General features: G+C 43.2%; 1 protein-coding gene across 1 annotated transcript in view; it reads right to left on the bottom strand.

Annotated features, from left to right (window-relative positions):
* The window catches only part of LOC115473410 (voltage-dependent T-type calcium channel subunit alpha-1I-like), a 935,734-nt gene that overhangs the window by 311,196 nt on the left and 607,345 nt on the right, over positions 1-17,193 (bottom strand). The window contains 3 exon segments of the mRNA XM_030208356.1: positions 928-1,083; positions 5,331-5,448; positions 13,633-13,818. Coding sequence (XP_030064216.1) covers positions 928-1,083; positions 5,331-5,448; positions 13,633-13,818 — 460 coding nt within the window.

Consider the following 17,193-nt stretch of genomic DNA (forward strand, 5'->3'; position numbering starts at 1 on the left):
GCTCAGGCCCCAAACACTTGGGACACCAAGAGCGGATGTTTTTGCCAGAGATGGTCCTATTGCATCGAAGATTCCCAGTGGCTTTAAGAGATGGAAAGAAAAACAGCTATGGCTAAATCAAAAGACTTGATGGTGCCAAAAAAGGGGCAAAGCACCAGAGAAAAATTAAGGGAAGAACCTGACCGAAGCTCAAGCCTAAACCTACAAAAGGGGAAAATAAACTAAAAATGAAAGGAAGAATACCCCAAACGAGGTACAAAATAAAACAAACTAAAAGAGAAACCAGGAAGGCACAAAAATAAGCTCTCATAGAAAACCAAACTGGCAGCTGTGGAGTAAGAAGAGAAAAACACCTCCACTCCTCACCGCATAAAAAAGAGAACTGGTGGTACTGCGCTCTCGCAGTGGGCAGGAAGGCACTTGCACACGTGCAGTAGAGTGTGGCACGTGCACCAAAGAGCTCTGTAAAAGCTTGTCACAAGTTCCGGACTGGGCAACCTGGATCGTGTTACCCCGTAAGTGAGAATCATAGGCCTGCTTGTCCTCTGAGAATATTAGTTACACTCACCCTTGCTGCATTTAGGTGTTATACCAGCTGTACGACTGGTGTAAACTGCAGACATGCTGTTACAAGGTTATGCTAGTATTTTATAACAGAATTTGGGCACCCAGATGCTGTTATCAAATAGGCACTACCCGGACAGTATCACAGTGCCTGCAAAGAGGCACCACTTATAGACTTGCCACTATTTGCATAACAATTCCTGACCTGTCTATTCCCTTCTACAATTCTAGCTTTTGCTAGAGAAAAAACTGTTTCCTCCCCCTCCCCCTTTTTTTTTTTTTTTTAACATATCTACACTTCAAACACCAACTTATCCTTCTCCCTGTGTCCCATACTGGAACCCTTCCCGCCCCGACTCATACCTCTGCTTGGAATCCTTCCACCAAGATAGCAACCAGCAGATTGAAAAGGACATAGTTGCCAAAGGTCATGAGCGCCACAAAATACAGTGCAGCCCACGGAGACGTGCTCGCCATCCCATTATACAACACCACATTCCAGTCCTCCTGGGTCAAGATCTGCAAGAAATGAAGAGCACCCAGTGTTGGAAAGCAACTCCTTTACTAACACTGAAATCAGTCTACTGAAATGGCCTTCTATAAATGAGGTTCTGCATAATTCAGCAATCAGAGAGAATTTTTCTGAATGGGTTATGGCAACCTAGAGTAATTTCAAGGCTGAGGTCTCAATGAACAGTGTTTGATTCCAGCTAAGGAGCTGAACTATATATGAGTATTCTGTATCCCCAACTTTTATTTACTGTAGTAATGAAGTCACAAGCTTTCAATATTAGGACCTTAACTGTAATACATGGCATCAAAGTGGTAGAATAGAGCAAACACAGACACTGAGTTCTGATGATATCATTCATCTGTACACCAGAAATCTATATTCCTAATTTAATTCACAAGGTAAAGGAATGTGGAATCCATTAAGAACAGGACTAATTTGAGTAACTGTGAAATTATGTCTTTATGGATGAGGGAAAAATGTAGCATGGGATAGAAAAGAGGTTGTCATCGCCTACTGCCATTTCTATAGGCATGAACAGCACTGTATACAAACATGGTCCACAGAGCTTAGAATCTATTCCAGATACTGTAGACCAGGGGTGGCCAACCGTGGCCCTTTACAGGTCGGATTTTCAGGATTTCCTCGATAAATATGCACGAGATCTATTTGCATACAATGGTGGCAGTGCATGCAAATAGATCTCATTCATATTCATTGGGGAAATCCTGAAAACCCAACTGGATTGCAGCCCTCGGGGACCAAGGTTGGACAACCCTGCTGTAGACAAACAGGATGAATAAGAGATTAGGAAGTTTTGTTTACTATGGGAATGATTAAAATAACATGAATATTAAACAGATGATTAAGGGGTAAGATTTAAAAGCAGCCTCAAAAAGGTGAGGTTTTAGTCCTGAATTAAAGAGAGCTAGAGAAAGAGCAAGATATATTGACTCAGGAAGTCATTTCCAGGTACGCAGTGCAACGAGATGGAAGGAACAGATTCTGGAGTTGGCAGTGGAGGAGAAGAGTACAGATAAGAGTGGCTTACCAAATAGAGGAGTTCCCAGGAAGGGGTGTAGGGACAGATAATGAGGAGATACTGCCACCTAGACCTGAAATATCTGGGAGTGATTATTTCCTTTAAGTACTCTCTTAGGATCCCCTTTTACTAAGCTGCATTAGATGCTAATACATGCTTTACTATGGCAGACTGGAGTGGAGGAGTGGCCTAGTGGTTAGGGTGGTGGACTTTGGTCCTGGGGAACTGAGTTCAATTCCCACTTCAGGCACAGGCAGCTCCTTGTGACTCTGGGCAAGTCACTTAACTCTCCATTGCCCCATGTAAGCCACATTGAGCCTGCCATGAGTAGGAAAGCACAGGGTACAAATGTAACTAAAAAAAAAAGATCAGGCATCCTGCAGTAAGTGCCAAATCAGCACACACTAACCACACACTAATTTCTTTTTTGAGGGGGCATGTTAGGGGGCGGACAGTAGACATTCCCTTACCATCTACAAAATGGGTGGTGGTAAGTGCTTAGACGCTAATTTTCTTAATGGCCGTGTGCTGATAATATTAGCACATGGCTATTAATACAACAAATAGGAAATCAGCCATTTTACGGCTGTGGTAAAAATAGCCTTAGCATGCAAGAAAAACTCGTGCAAGGGTGTGCTAAGGCCACTTTTTGCCGTAGGTTTGTAAAAGGATAACCTTTTTTGATAACCTTAAAAGGACCCATTAATTCCTTTTCTTTCTGGATTTAGGAAAGAAGCTAGGAGGTGGAGGAGTACGTTTCATATATTAGTTGATTAGGCAAGATACATATGGTTAGAAAGATTTGATTTCCATTACTTTTTGACCTATGTGCTTCCAATTGGTCTCCTTGGATACATCTTCTCTGTCCTAAAGAAAATTATGGGAAGTATCTGTAAAACAAAATGAAGGGCTCCAATTAGCTAAAGAGTTTTGTGAAGATCCTGCTGTCCATTTTGGATTATGGCACCAGTGAGTCAGGAACAACTGGTGATCACTCCTGCCCTATTTGGACCCAGGGATCAAATAAGATGAAAATGGAGGATGGGGTGGGAGGGAAGGAAGGTGAGCTCAGGAATTCTTTTTTAATAATCTGTGGTATGGGTTTAATGAGAGGAGAGAAGCGCAGGACCAGCTCTAAAGTGAACAGAAGAAAAGCAAACACGATTCCACTCATTTTTCTGATGTTTTCTTTAGAAACTGAAACAAAATGACATAGGGAATGTCACTGACAATTTCTTATATCATTTAAAACCAAAGCTCATCTGTATTTTCTGTATAGGGACTACATTCAAGAAAATGTTTAGGCTGGAGGGGTTCCCTTTCTATGTTTTACTCTCATTTTCACTATGACAGGATAATTATCCACAGTTAACAATATTGCTAACATGTAAAACTGAGTCTTCCTCAGACTGCTTGCCAGAAAAAGTAATTAGAGAGAAGAGGCTGGTATCTCTCAAGATACATGATAAGTGAGATCAGAATTTTGGATCAGAGGCAACTGGGGATGAAGGGCTTGGGGTATTCAGAGATATGTAGAAATCGCCAATATCTGCTAGTATTTATAAACAATAAATGTATTTTGCACATAGCACACCTCACACCACTTAGTCCAAAAGCAAAAAATGATGGACGTCGGAGAGAATGTAGAGAGAGATTTAGCATGGACTGTATGTTATAGTTCTATAGAACAATTTAGCATTTTTGGAGATCTCTTAGCAGCTTGTCTCCTTGTTGGCTGGGGAGCTGAGGACCCAGAAAGATAAGAAAAACAGAAAACGAATTGCCTGGCTATCAGAAACTGATTCAACAAATGGCTTTGGAAAGAGCTTGGCTCTTTTTATGCTTTTGAGCAGACGTTTTTCTCCTTTTATGTTGATGTTTATTAGAACTTGATATACTTCTTGACTTTGATAGAACATAGCAGTTTACATTAAAAAGTATCAAATATTTCTAAAATAAATTAAAAGAGGAACTCCATAAGTTTCTAACAGAAAAAAACCTAAAACTAGCTTCCAAGAATCAATCATACCAAATTAAATAAATATGTATTCTTCCCTCATTATCTAGTTCAATGTCAAAGATGTGTTTAAAAAAGAAAATCTTGAATTTTTTTAGATTTGCTTCAGTGCGAATGTATTTTGTTCCACTGGGACAGTGCTAACCAAAAGTAAGCCCTGGCTTGAGTTGATTCCCACTTGGCTCTAGTTCAGCAAGGTATGACCATTCTATGGTCCTATAAAGATCTTTGGTCCCTAGAAGGTGTATACAAGATAGCTAACGAGTGCAGGGAAAAAGGCTGATGTTCATAGTATGCGTTGTGTGCCATTGTCAACAACTTAAAACTTATTCTAAAGGATCTGGGTAGCCAGTGATACTTTAAAAACAAAAGAGTAATGGGAGAGAGAAATCAGCGTGAGTAAAAATGGATTTGTTAACTGAAAATAACAGTATAGGGTTGAGCAGCATGCACGACATGAAAAGACTATGAGAGTTTGTTATAGAGAATGATTCACAGTACTGTGGAGTTTAACATGGGAAGGCAGCCTGGAGAGTAGTCTTAATTTTTGGGAGTGTTATTTTGTTGGATAGGAGGGATTATTACTTGGAATAGAAAGGATCTCTCAACATGATTTTCATCAATCTTGTTGGACTAATAAAGCTAGTTATGTTTTATGGTTTGAAATTATTTCTTCTGGAACTTAAAATTTGTAATAATTTGTAATAAAGAAGTGGGATTGATGTTAACCTCCATGATCTGTATAAGTTTGGCGGTAGATGAAATGTTTAAATAAACATAAAACAAACACTGATACAATGTAAGCATGACCTTTGTTGTTAAATATTAATACATCATTTAAATATATGTAAAAATAATAACAGTAGTCTACCTTTTGGGACTGGCCACTGTTAGAGGAAGGATGCTGGACTCAATGGACCTTGGTCTGAGTTAGTATTGTTCTTCTTATGCACTTATGTAAGTCTACCACATGCTACCTTCCATACTACTCATAAAACGTATCCATGCTTCTTCGCTGCTCATGGCAGTACTGCGAGTAAGTTATGACAAGCATAGCATTTCACTTCTCTCCTCTCTTATTTGCTTATCCAACAGTGACTGTAATTTCCCTCCTCTAATCATTTTTCTTATACAATTTTGTTTTCCCTCCTACTGTTCCTGTCAAATCTCCCACCCCCAACACCTCTCACATTTACCTGAAACACTGTGACAATAGCCCAGAGCAGGGAGTCAAAGTTCTTTCTGTCAGGCACTGTGTCTCCAGAGTCCGTCTTCAGACTGAACTTGCAGCCAAAAATATGCATTCCCAGGATGCTGAGTCATAAGAGAGAGAGAGAGAGAGAGAAGGCAATGTTAAGATTATTATTAACAAGTACTGGTTAAAAGGTACAAGACCATCTGCTGGGAAAATATATATATATATATCCACAGAGCGAGTACAGCAAGGGCGACCAGCAGCTCTCTTAAGTTCCATTACGCACACAAGCAGCCCTTCCTATGCACCTTCTTTCTCACCTATGAATAAGACATTAAATCTTTCAATACCTATTCAACTGCCTTTCCACTGAAAGGTGGATGCACAGAATGGACTCATAGAAGAGATGTGGAAGCAAAACAGAAACAGAATTCAAGAAAGCCTGGGATAAAAACAGAAGATGCTTAGCAGTAACAGGACTTGTTTTGAGGGGGTACTTGGGGGTACTGAGTACCGGCACCCTTTCCATTGTCTGCTAAAATTGACCCATGGACCCCAAGTTTTAACGACAGTTTAGGCTCTACACACCAATTCTGCCGTGTCATAGATTCTGTGACTGGTTGCGGGGAGCCTGGGTATTGTGGGGTGGGTCCCTCAGTGATCACCCCACCCCTGAAGAGTGGCCTAGCATTTGAGTATCGGCACCTTTTTTGCTAGAAAAAAATGCACTGAGTAGTAAAGAGGTAAAGGCACAGGCAGATATCATTTATGGTCTACAGCATTGCAAAATGAAGCAAACTGGCTGGACTAGATGTGCGTTACAGCTCTTATCTGCCTCATATTCTAAGGGGTCAATATTCAAAGTGATTTAACTGGCCAAAAACAGCTCCTGGAAGGTTAAATCACTTGTTTGGGGATATCTGATGATATTCAGCAGCACTTAACTGGTTACTTGCACTGAATATCACCACAGACCACTAAACTCAAAGCCGACTATTTTGTGGGCGGTCCATGGGCAGAGTCGGAACTTATATGGTTAAATGCCGATATTCAGCGCTTAACTGCCTAAGTTAGTGGTTACATCGGACCATATAAAAGTCAGTCCTATCGTTATGCGGTGTCACTTATGCAGTTAAGTGCTGAATATCGTACTCAACTGCATATGACATACCAGGCCACATAAGCCTGGATTGCTGGCTGCATAAACCTGGATTTTCAATGCCAGTGCACAGACATGACCTGGCACTGAATATCCAATATCCAGGAATAATGCCGCTGGAGGCTAAAAAAATCACTCACCCCTACGGGCCCAATATTCAGACTGCAGTTGGTAGCCAGGCTGCCTCCCACGGTTGGCTGTCAGACCAGATATATAACGGGCCATTTCTGGTGACTGAATATCCAGGTGCTTTTTGGGCAGTTTAAATTTAACCAGCCAAGCAGATATTCAGCACTGGCTGGTTAAGTTGAAACTGCCCAAAGATAGGCCAGCCATCTTGGTGGCCTAATTTGGCTGCCAGACTAAGCTGGTGATGCACTAAATATCGACGGATAAGTTTCTATGTCTGACAATGTGTCAGATTTGTGTAGCCCCTGATCCCTGGAAGAGCGCCATGATCTCCTTGTTGTTCAGATAGTTCAGGGAGCTCTGCAGAGGATGTCTTCAGCCTGCAGGGCTTGGTAATCCCCCCTCAACAATACCAGTGATGTGGGTGGGTTGGCCTGAACCAAAAGTGTGTGGGTCCCTTCCCACCTAGGCCCATCCATGGCTATGCCATTGGTTTCAAGTCTCTTTTGATTCTAGACTTCTTAGTTTTCCTTCTTGCACAAACTATGCAGCCAAACAGCATTGTTTTGTTCCAAAAACAGATATTTACTTGGGTACTTCAGAAATGGTACTGACGTGCAAAAGAAAAACTCAGAGACCTCCCAATCTATAGTCTTCCTGTATTGGCACCTGGATACAAGCTGGTGATTCCTATTTCTCCATGAGTAAATACAGAGCAGTTTCCCAGAACAAGACTGAACCATGCTCTCACTCCTGTGGTTCCTGAGATTCCTCTCAACATAGGATTAAAGGACAAATCTCTGTCACCTCTGTTCTGAGTGCATAACTTCTTCAGTTGTACTTGGAGATTAGACTACTGCTAGTTGCAGATTAATCTTTGAACAAACTGGTATAGATACTCCTCTGAACACAAGAGTGTATGGGAATACTCACTGTAGAAGGACTCTGGAGCCACTGGGCAGACTTATATGGTCTGTGCCAGAGCCGGTGGTTGGGAGGCGGGGACAGTGCTGGGCAGACTTATACGGTCTGTGCCATGAAGAGCACAGGTACAAATCAAAGTAGGGTACACACAAAAAGTAGCACATATGAGTTATCTTGTTGGGCAGACTGGATGGACCGTGCAGGTCTTTTTCTGTCGTCATCTACTATGCTACTATGTTACAGCAGAAAACCATGTGGTAGAGCCGCATACTGATGGCTTACTGTGGTGATGCAGTAACCAATGAACATGGAAATGACTGTTGCATTATTGCTCAGTGCCAAAATGCTCCTCTTTCCTGTCAGTACATTCGCGGTGACTGCCTCAGGCACTGACAGGAAGGAGGACATTAATGAAAAAAGTTGCCAGATCTGCATCAGACCCAAAATCATGTAGTACCCCCCCCCCCCCCCCCATTCTAACCCCTCTTCCCTCCCTGATATTGTAGCTTTCTGTATCTGCCCCTGTGCCCTGTAGTCTAGTGGTCTCTCTCCCTCCCTCCCTCCCTCCCCCCAACTCAAACCCCTAACCCTCCATTTTAGATGGAAGGTGGAAACCAGAATTGAAACATCCAGGTTGGGATGCGTCAAATTCCAGTAGTATTTTAGAAAAGGATCTGCCAGCATGGGGTCTTTTCTAAAATAGATGGAGGAATGCACACGTATTTATCAGCTGTGTGTGGTGAGAGCAAAAATTTCACATTTGTATACATAGAAAACATAACAGAGGCAAGCAACTTGCACGTGTAAAAGTACTAATACTTAATTATATTTATATTTTTATATTATATTTATTTATATTTATTGCATTTGTATCCCACCTTTTCCCACCTATTTGTAGGCTCAAAGTGGCTTACAGAGTGTGGTTATGACATAATCATTTCATGATAACAGGTACAGTTCTTATAGTTTGAATGTTGGTAAGAGACGATAAGCATAGTCGTTTCATGATAACAAGTACAATTATTACTGTTTAAAGATTGGGTAAGGGAGGATAGATGGGAAGTGTTAGGTACGTTAGAGGTGAGCTGTGGTGATTGTGTGATTTGTAGAAGTAGTTTGTAGGCTATGTATTTTCCTTGTAGGCTTTTTGGAAGAGATGAGTTTTCAGAGATTAAATGTGTACAAGGCAAGAATAAGGCACAGGTAAACTAACAATGCTCCTCACCTGCTGTTTCCTCCTCTGTGGGGTTTCCTGTGCAGTGCCATTTATGGGAGTTTTAAAATGTAATTATGTTACACTTGTTTGCCTAAGGCCCACCAAAGAATTAATCCTTCCCTGCATGTGTAAAAGAGTATTTCAGAATCTAGACACTTAAGTGCCAAAACTTATACATGTATGTCTCCATTTTAGAAACTTACACGTATAAAGCTCCCAATTAGATGCCCTGTCAATTTTAAGGGGGAAAAACAATGGAGGATTAAGGAGGCGCCTCCCTCCTTAATCCCTCCTGTAAAGGGCTACCCAAAACCAGCACTTTCAGCGAACAGCTGTACATCCTGGTCTCTCTCTCATATATATATATATATATAGTCCCACATCAGGATTTACAGCTGTTCGCTGGCATGTATAAGTTTTGCCCTTTACAGGAGGGATTAAGGAGGGAGGCGCCTCCTTAATCCTCCATTGTTTTTCCCCCTTAAAATTGACAAGGGCAGAAAAAATTGTGACCACTGTTCCTAATTAGGAGCTTTATACGTGTAAGTTTCTAAAATGGAGATAGGACTTGATATACCACCTTTCTGAGGTTTTTGCAACTACATTCAAAGCGGTTTACATATATTCAGGTACTTATTTTGTACCAGGGGCAATGGAGGGTTAAGTGACTTGCCCAGAGTCACAAGGAGCTGCAGTGGGAATTGAACTCAGTTCCCCAGGATCAAAGTCCACTGCACTAACCACTAGGCTACTCCTATATATAAGGAGTATTTGGAACAATATAGGCCTTAATCTCACAGACCTTAGACACTTCCCAATGGTAAATTACTAAGTATCATAGTAAAACACTAGACCTCCTCTCTGACATCAATGTTAGGTATCTGGGAAAGCATACACATAGCTAATTAGGAAGAAGGGACTTTTACAATCTCCTTTACATGTGTGATGGTGGTTTGTAATGAAGGGGGGGGGGGGCACATGTGCACTGGGAACAGCAGCAGCATCTGCTCTTACTAGAGGCCATCTGGCTCAGCAGGCTGATACATGGATTGAAAGCCTTATTACTTATAGATCATAGATTCTAATCTGAATAGGATGATAATGGCTAAAAGTACCATCTGATAGACACCTTGAGACAACTCACACTACACCCCAATACGTCTACGTACCAATAGCATAAAAGTAGAAGCGCTCATTGGCGAAAACTCTATAAAGGGACACCTATTTGGAAGCTAGTCTATAAATTAAGTAGAATACTAGCACAACAGGGCAAATATATGCTTATATTTTAGGCATGACCACTTATACCAGCCATATAGTTGGGGTAAATGGACATACATAGATCACTTAAAAAAATCAGTGGTGTATCTAGCTTAGTTGCCACCCAAGGCGAAGCACCCCCCTCCTCCAGGCGCATCACCCCTGACCCCTCTTCCAAGCAAGGGGGTGCACTGAGCAGTTGCACAGCTCTTGGCTCTGCTAGTCCCCTGCCCTGGAACAGGAAGTTAATGTCAGAGGGGGCAGGGAACTGACAGAGACAACAGTCACACGACTGCTCACTGCACTCCCTTGCTGCCTGCACCTGGGATGGACCACACTCACCGCCCTACCCTCAGTACCCCACTGGTGTAAATTATAGCATTCTATAATTTATGTGTGTAACTGTGTAAACTGTCCAGACTCCAAAGTATCCACTACTGCCTTGGACCCTATATTATACATTAGTGTATCACTTGAATATTGGCTTTTACATGTGTGTGTATTCTGGTCATTTACACATGGTCTTGTTGTTCTCCTTATAGAATGTGTGTCCCTACTTTTTACATGTATATACTGGCACACAATTTTTGTGTGTTAAATATGTTTTACATTTGGAAAAAATCTTTATAAAATTACCCTTTATCCCCCAAATTCTATGAAGTTGGGTGCCTAAATTTATGCTTAAAACTAGATTCAGTAAATTGCACCCAAATTTGGGTGCCAAAAAAAAACTACACGTAGTGCTATTCTATAAATGGTGTTCCAAATTGGAGCTGATTTCCATGCCAAACTTTGCGCGTGAGAATTTACACCAACTGACCCCTGGTGTAAATCCCAGCATGTAAGTTAGGCGTGAATTCCCAGTATTCAGTAATACTGCACGCCAGGGCTGCCGACAGGAGGTTGGGGGGGGGGGGGGGGAAGATTCCCTGGGCCCGGCCTTCAAGAAGGACCTGGCTCCGGCGATCAAGAGAGACTGCTCTGCTGGCCAGGGGTCTTTCTTCTTGCTGCATTCCACTTATGTAGAAACAGGATGTTGCTTCACAGGAGGCGGTATGTGGCAGGAAGAAGGACCTGTGATCAGCAGAGCTGTCTCTCTTGATCTCTGCTGCAGGTAGGGAGATGGTTGCGGCAACATAGGAGACTGCTTGCCCCAGGCCCGGCTTTGTCTCTCCCTGGCCCTGTTGCATGAATCTTTACCTGATGCCTCTGACCTGCCCATGCCCCTCCTATAGCACACTATAAGATTTGCGTGATATAGAATTTGTGCATGGATCTTTATAGAATAGTGGTTAGCAAGGTGAGCACATAAATCCAAATTGTAGCTAATTAACGCCAATAATGGATTGTTAGCACCCAATTATTGGCACAAATTGGTTTGTGGAGGAGTGGAGGAGTAGCCTAATGGTTAGTGCAGTGAACTTTGATCCAGGGGAATTGAGTTCGATTCCCACTGCAGCTCCTTGTGAATCTGGGCATTGCCCCTGGTACAAAATAAGTAGCTGAATATATGTAAACCGCTTTGAAAGTAGTTGCAAAAACCTCAGAAAGGAAGTATATCAAGTCTCATTTCCCTTTCCCTATGTTAGCCAATGTAGTTGTATGTACATATCAGAATAGTGTGCAATTTTGCGTGCGTAAATTTGTGCGCCATTTATAGAATTGGCCTTTATGTGAACAATTTGCGCACACAAGTTATAGAACTGGGTCAGTTGGCTGCATAACTTAATTTAATAATGAGAAGCTCATTGGTATTAATGAGCAGTAATAGGTCATGAAAGACCTTGATTGGTGCTAATTGGCAGCAATTAGCAGTTTTGCATACAACTGCCCTTAGTCAATCCTACTATATAAATGAAGAGTGACCATGCTGCACATGCGCAGAACAGCGCAGCACGTCACAGATCACTCCCGACGTGGGTAGAGGCAGGACGGACCAGCACCACTACAGAAATCCAGAATGCCCGGGCAGCGGAGAGAACGCGAGCGAGCACGAGAGCCTTTAAAGGGATGCAGTCACAAAGGAATGTAACAGAACATCGGTAGGAGGGGGTTCTTTGTATCTGGTGCCTTGGCGAGGAAAGCTGGTGATGTGATTGGGGTGGGGGTGGGGGGGGGGGGGGAAATCAGCGGGTCTGGACCGCAGCTGCTGGGACAGGAATCCGGACGGCTCTGGCCGCAGGCGCTGGGTCTGGCTGGCTAGGGTTGGAGGGGGTGGGGAGAAGGAGGTGATAGAGGGGGGATACAGGATTCATGTGCTTCTCTCTCCGCCCCAGGAGCCAAACCCACCTGCTGCAGTCACAGGGACATAGGCAGGGGGAGCCTATAAAAAGCCCCAGAAGGAACCCGAGGCCTGAGAGAGACAGCGAGCCGGGGCCACATGTTTACCGGCACAGAGGCAGACAGAGGATGGCATATCTGTGGGGCTATGACAGTCACAACGGTGAGTGATTAGCAGGGGAGTTGCAGCTCAGCTCCTGGGGCCAGGGACCCGGGACTCAGCGTAAAGTGCAATACTGGGCTCCCTCTCTGCACTCACAGAGAAACTGGCAACAAGACCCATTAATTATAGTACTAATATCACAACACTTTATCCTATTCCATCCATCTCTCTCTCACACACACACTCTGTCTGTCTGTCTCTCTCACACACACACAGTCTCTCTCTCACATACACAGTCTCTCTCACATATACACACTCTCGCTCTGTCTCTCAACTCACTCACTCTGTCACACAGATGCACACACACACACTTTCTCTGTCTCACACACACACATACATATACACACTCTCACTCTCTCTGTCTCTCTCTTTCACACAGACGCACACACACTTTCTCTGTCTCTCACACACTCACTCTCACACACACACACTTTCTCTGTCTCTCTCTCTCTCTCACACACACACACACACACACACTTTCTCTGTCTCTCTCTCTCTCTCACACACACACATATATATATATATATATATATATATATATATACATACACACTCTCACTCTCTTTACATTTCAGAAATAAAAAATCTTGCCCGCTTTAATGGGCTTAACGGCTTGTATTCTAGAAGTTGTGTGTGAAAAATCTGACATGTGCAACTCCTAGGGGGTTGTGGGGGGATAGGCATGTCAGGGGTGTGCCCAGGCTGCGCATGCACAGGTTATAGAATACTATCGCTTATGCTGGGTCCATAAAGGGGGCATGGCCAAGAGAGAGTCATAGGCAGATCCGGGCGTTCCATTAATTTATGCACAATGTTGTAGGATAACGGGGATCCGTGCCTAATTTAGGCACAGGGATTTACATCAAAGTTTCATTGGTGTAAATGGTTGAGCCTAAATGTATTTGCGGTTCCCAGAATTAAGCACTATTCTATAAACGGCATTTAACTTTAAGCGCAGTTTATAGAACAGCGCTAAACACTTTTTTAGGCATCATTTATAGAATGTAGTCCTATATGCACACTGAATGCAGTTTTATAAGCTCCTATTTCCACACAAAGCACTGCTTTAGGGTAGAAATGGCTTATAAAATCTCTCCCCTATGTTAGGAAAATTAGTATTGAAACAGTATAATAGTCAGCATTGTGCTTGATGCTCTAGCACGCCTCCTCACCTGAAGATGAAGATGAAAAGCATGAGGAGCATGCAAAAGGTGGCCACGTTGTCCATTGTCTTCATCAGCACCACCAGCTGGCGCCGGAGTGCAGGCATGAACCGCACCAGTTTCAGGACCCTCAGGAGGCGGAACGTACGCAGGACCGACAAACCACCATCATTCTGCCCAATGATCTCCCACACACTGCAAGAGGACAGAGGAAGGAAGCGGGTGGGAGAAATAATGAGGGAAACAGAGGATGGATCCAGAGACCAAACGAGATGAGCGGGACACAGAGAAAGAAAGAAAAGGAGAGGAATAAGTGAGAGGGTAGAGAGAAAGACATTACTTTATAAAATCATTTCTATGTGTTTGCTTGCAATATTTTTGAAGTGTAGTTTTACAAACTTAAAGGGTAATACTATAACTTAGAGCCTACGCTTACATGTCACGTATGTCAGAGGCATCAAAATTGGCAGTTACGCATGTAAGCACACAATGCTATTCTATAAGGACATGGTAACTGCAAGGGGGCATATAAATGGGTGAAGCATTGATAGGCTATGGCCATACTTACAAACATAACTCAGAGCATACTGTGCTATGCACTTGGCATGGTGCACTTAGGCCTGTCTGGCATTAATGGTCATGCCTAAATTTAGGTAACAAAGACAAGAAGAGAAAAACTAATCTCCACAGCTCTCAGCACCCAGAAAGGACACAATGGAGATGATCAGTGAGAACAAAGCAGCCACCGATCGTGTACAGCAATCTTATTAACTTCTAAAAGAACTTGACACAGGCCGTGTTTCAGCTATACAGCCTGCATCAGGACACTGAAAAAGTAGAGGATGACATACAGCTCCAACATGTTGGGAGAACAAACAGTCTTTATTCCAAAGCACCAAATAAAGACCCAACATGGGTCTGTGTTTTGGCAGAAATATCGCCAGTGTCAAGGGTCTAATAAAATTGCTATCTACAAGATTAATCTTTTATATATGGTGCTAGAAAAAATGGAATCTACTGTGATGCATAAAATGTGAAATTCACAGTGGCACTTCCGCTAACGCTACCAAAAAGGCGGGTTTTAGCTGCTGCTTTGGAATGACGACTATTTGTTCTCCCAATATGTTGGAGCTGTATGTCATCCTCTACTTCTTTGGAGTTTTATCAGTTGTGTAGAGATGTTTCCTGTTTCTTTTTGATACACTGCATCAGAAGTCTGACATGGTCCAACAATCACCTTTGTCTATATAATGTATTTATAACATGTTTTTGGTATGTTGAATACAACAATGTACAACAGTTCTTTTATATGCTATACCTATGGACCATGTCAGACTCCTGATGCAGGCCATATAGCCTAAACACAGCCCGTGACAAGTGGTTTTAGAAGATAATAAAGATTGCTGTACACAATCGGCGGCTGCTTTGCTTTCACTGATCATCTCCACTGTGTCCTTTATGCATGCCTAAATTTAGGCACATCAATTTGGGTTTACGCTTGCATACCATAATAGCATCTTGGTCCACAGATGCCATTATAGAATTGGCACTCAGCATCATCAGGCCTACATGGAGGTGTCAGGTTATAGAATTGCTCTCTCAGTACTAATTTTTATAGTGCTACTGGAGGTGTGCAGTACTGTACCGTGGTAATAAGTGTTCAGGTACAAAATACCCTTGCTTTAAAGCATTTGCAATCTAATTGAGTGCCTGAGGCAATAGGAGGAAAAGTGATTTGGCCAAAGTCACAAGCAGGCTTATTTTCGAAAGAGAAGGACACCTATCTTTCGACACAAATCGGAAGATGGGCGTCCTTCTCACAGGGTCGCCCAAATCGGCATAATCGAAAGCCGATTTTGGGCGTCCCCAGCTGCTTTCCGTCGCGGGGACAACCAAAGTTCACGGGGGCGTGTCGGAAGCGTAGCGAAGGCGGGACTTGGGCATGCCTAACACATGGGCGTCCTTGACCCATAATGGAAAAAAAGGGCATCCCTGACAAGCACTTGGACAACTTTAACTGGTCCAGTTTTTCTTACGACCAAGGCACAAAAAGGTACCCAAACTGACCAGATGACCACTGGAGGGAATCGGGGATGACCTCCTCTTACTCCCCCATCCCACCCTCAAAAAAGAACTTTAAAAATATTTTGTGTCAGCCTCAAATGTCATACTGAGGTCCATCGCAGCAGTATGCAGGTCCCTGGAGCAGTGTTAGTGGGTGCAGTGCACTTCAGGCAGGCGGACCCAGGCCCATCCCCCCCCTACCTGTTACACTTGTGTTGGTAAATGTGAGTCCTCCAAAACCCACTGTACCCACATCTAGGTGCCTCCCTTTACCCTTAAGGGCTATGGTAGTGGTTTTTTTTTTTTGGGGGGGGGGGTTGGGGGGCTCAGCACACAAGGTAAGGGAGCTATGTACCTGGGAGCTTTTTCTGAAGTCCACTGCAGTGCCCCCTAGGGTGCCCGGTTGATGTCCTGGCATGTCAGGGGAACCAGTGCACTACGAATGCTGACTCCTCCCACGACCAAAGGACTTACCATTTGGTCGTTTCTGAGATGGGCGTCCTTAGTTTCCATTATCGCCAAAAATCAGAAACGACGGGACGACCTAAATGTTAAGATTTGGGCATTCCCGACCGTATTATCGAAATGAAAGATGGGCGTCCATCTTGTTTCAATAATACGGTTTTCCCCGCCCCTTCGCCAGGAAGTCCTGCGAGGACGCCCTCAGGAACACTTGGGCGCCCCTTTCGATTATGCCCCTCAAGGTGTGTCAGTGGCAGAGGTGGGATTAGAGCCCTGGCTTCCCCAGTTCTCAGCCAAATGACTTGCCACCACACCACTTCCTTTCCCCTGATTGTATTACAGCTGTGGTATTTTTTGTATTCAGTCACAGTAATGAAGAAAAGTTCAAGTTGGCAGAGAAAAAGGGAGGAAGGCATGGTTGCAACCTGCTTTTATAAAGTATGTCTAGTGGTATTATGGAAATGTTAAATAATAGTAGCAGAGACAGATGAAAATGTGTTGAGGTTTACTCTCTCTTGCTTGTGGAAGCACTTGTGCTCAGTACATTGCTGTCCTCCAAGTCCATGCATACATATGCAGCTTCTCCATTCTATATTCAAGATGGTATATAAGCAAGTGTGGGTACTTTTATTTACATGCACGTGCCTCTGTGCAAGTACATGTGTCAATCCATGACAATGAAGAGCTGAGCTGTAGCAAAGCTATGAAATTCAGATGTTTCAGCAGAATGAAGATCTGTGTTTGAAGGCAGCAGACACCAGAGCTGCCTTCTGTGATAAAAGTTATTTTCCACCCTCTGTGACTACTACCTTATATCTACTCTCTTTTCTGGATAAAGGAGAGCTGCCTCCTACTTTTACAACAAACACTGTGGAATTCCACCTATGCATATTTGCCAGTTTCACTTGGACTTCAACGCACGAGTTCAATGACAGAGAGAGACATTTTGTTTATTAGTGATAAAGTAGGTGATGATGGGCAGACCTAGCTGGTCCGGATTAATCCCCACTGCATGCATGAACTTGTAGTCATGCTTCCCCTTAA

Source organism: Microcaecilia unicolor, chromosome 1 (genome assembly GCF_901765095.1).
Source record: "Microcaecilia unicolor chromosome 1, aMicUni1.1, whole genome shotgun sequence".
Taxonomy (NCBI): domain Eukaryota; kingdom Metazoa; phylum Chordata; class Amphibia; order Gymnophiona; family Siphonopidae; genus Microcaecilia; species Microcaecilia unicolor.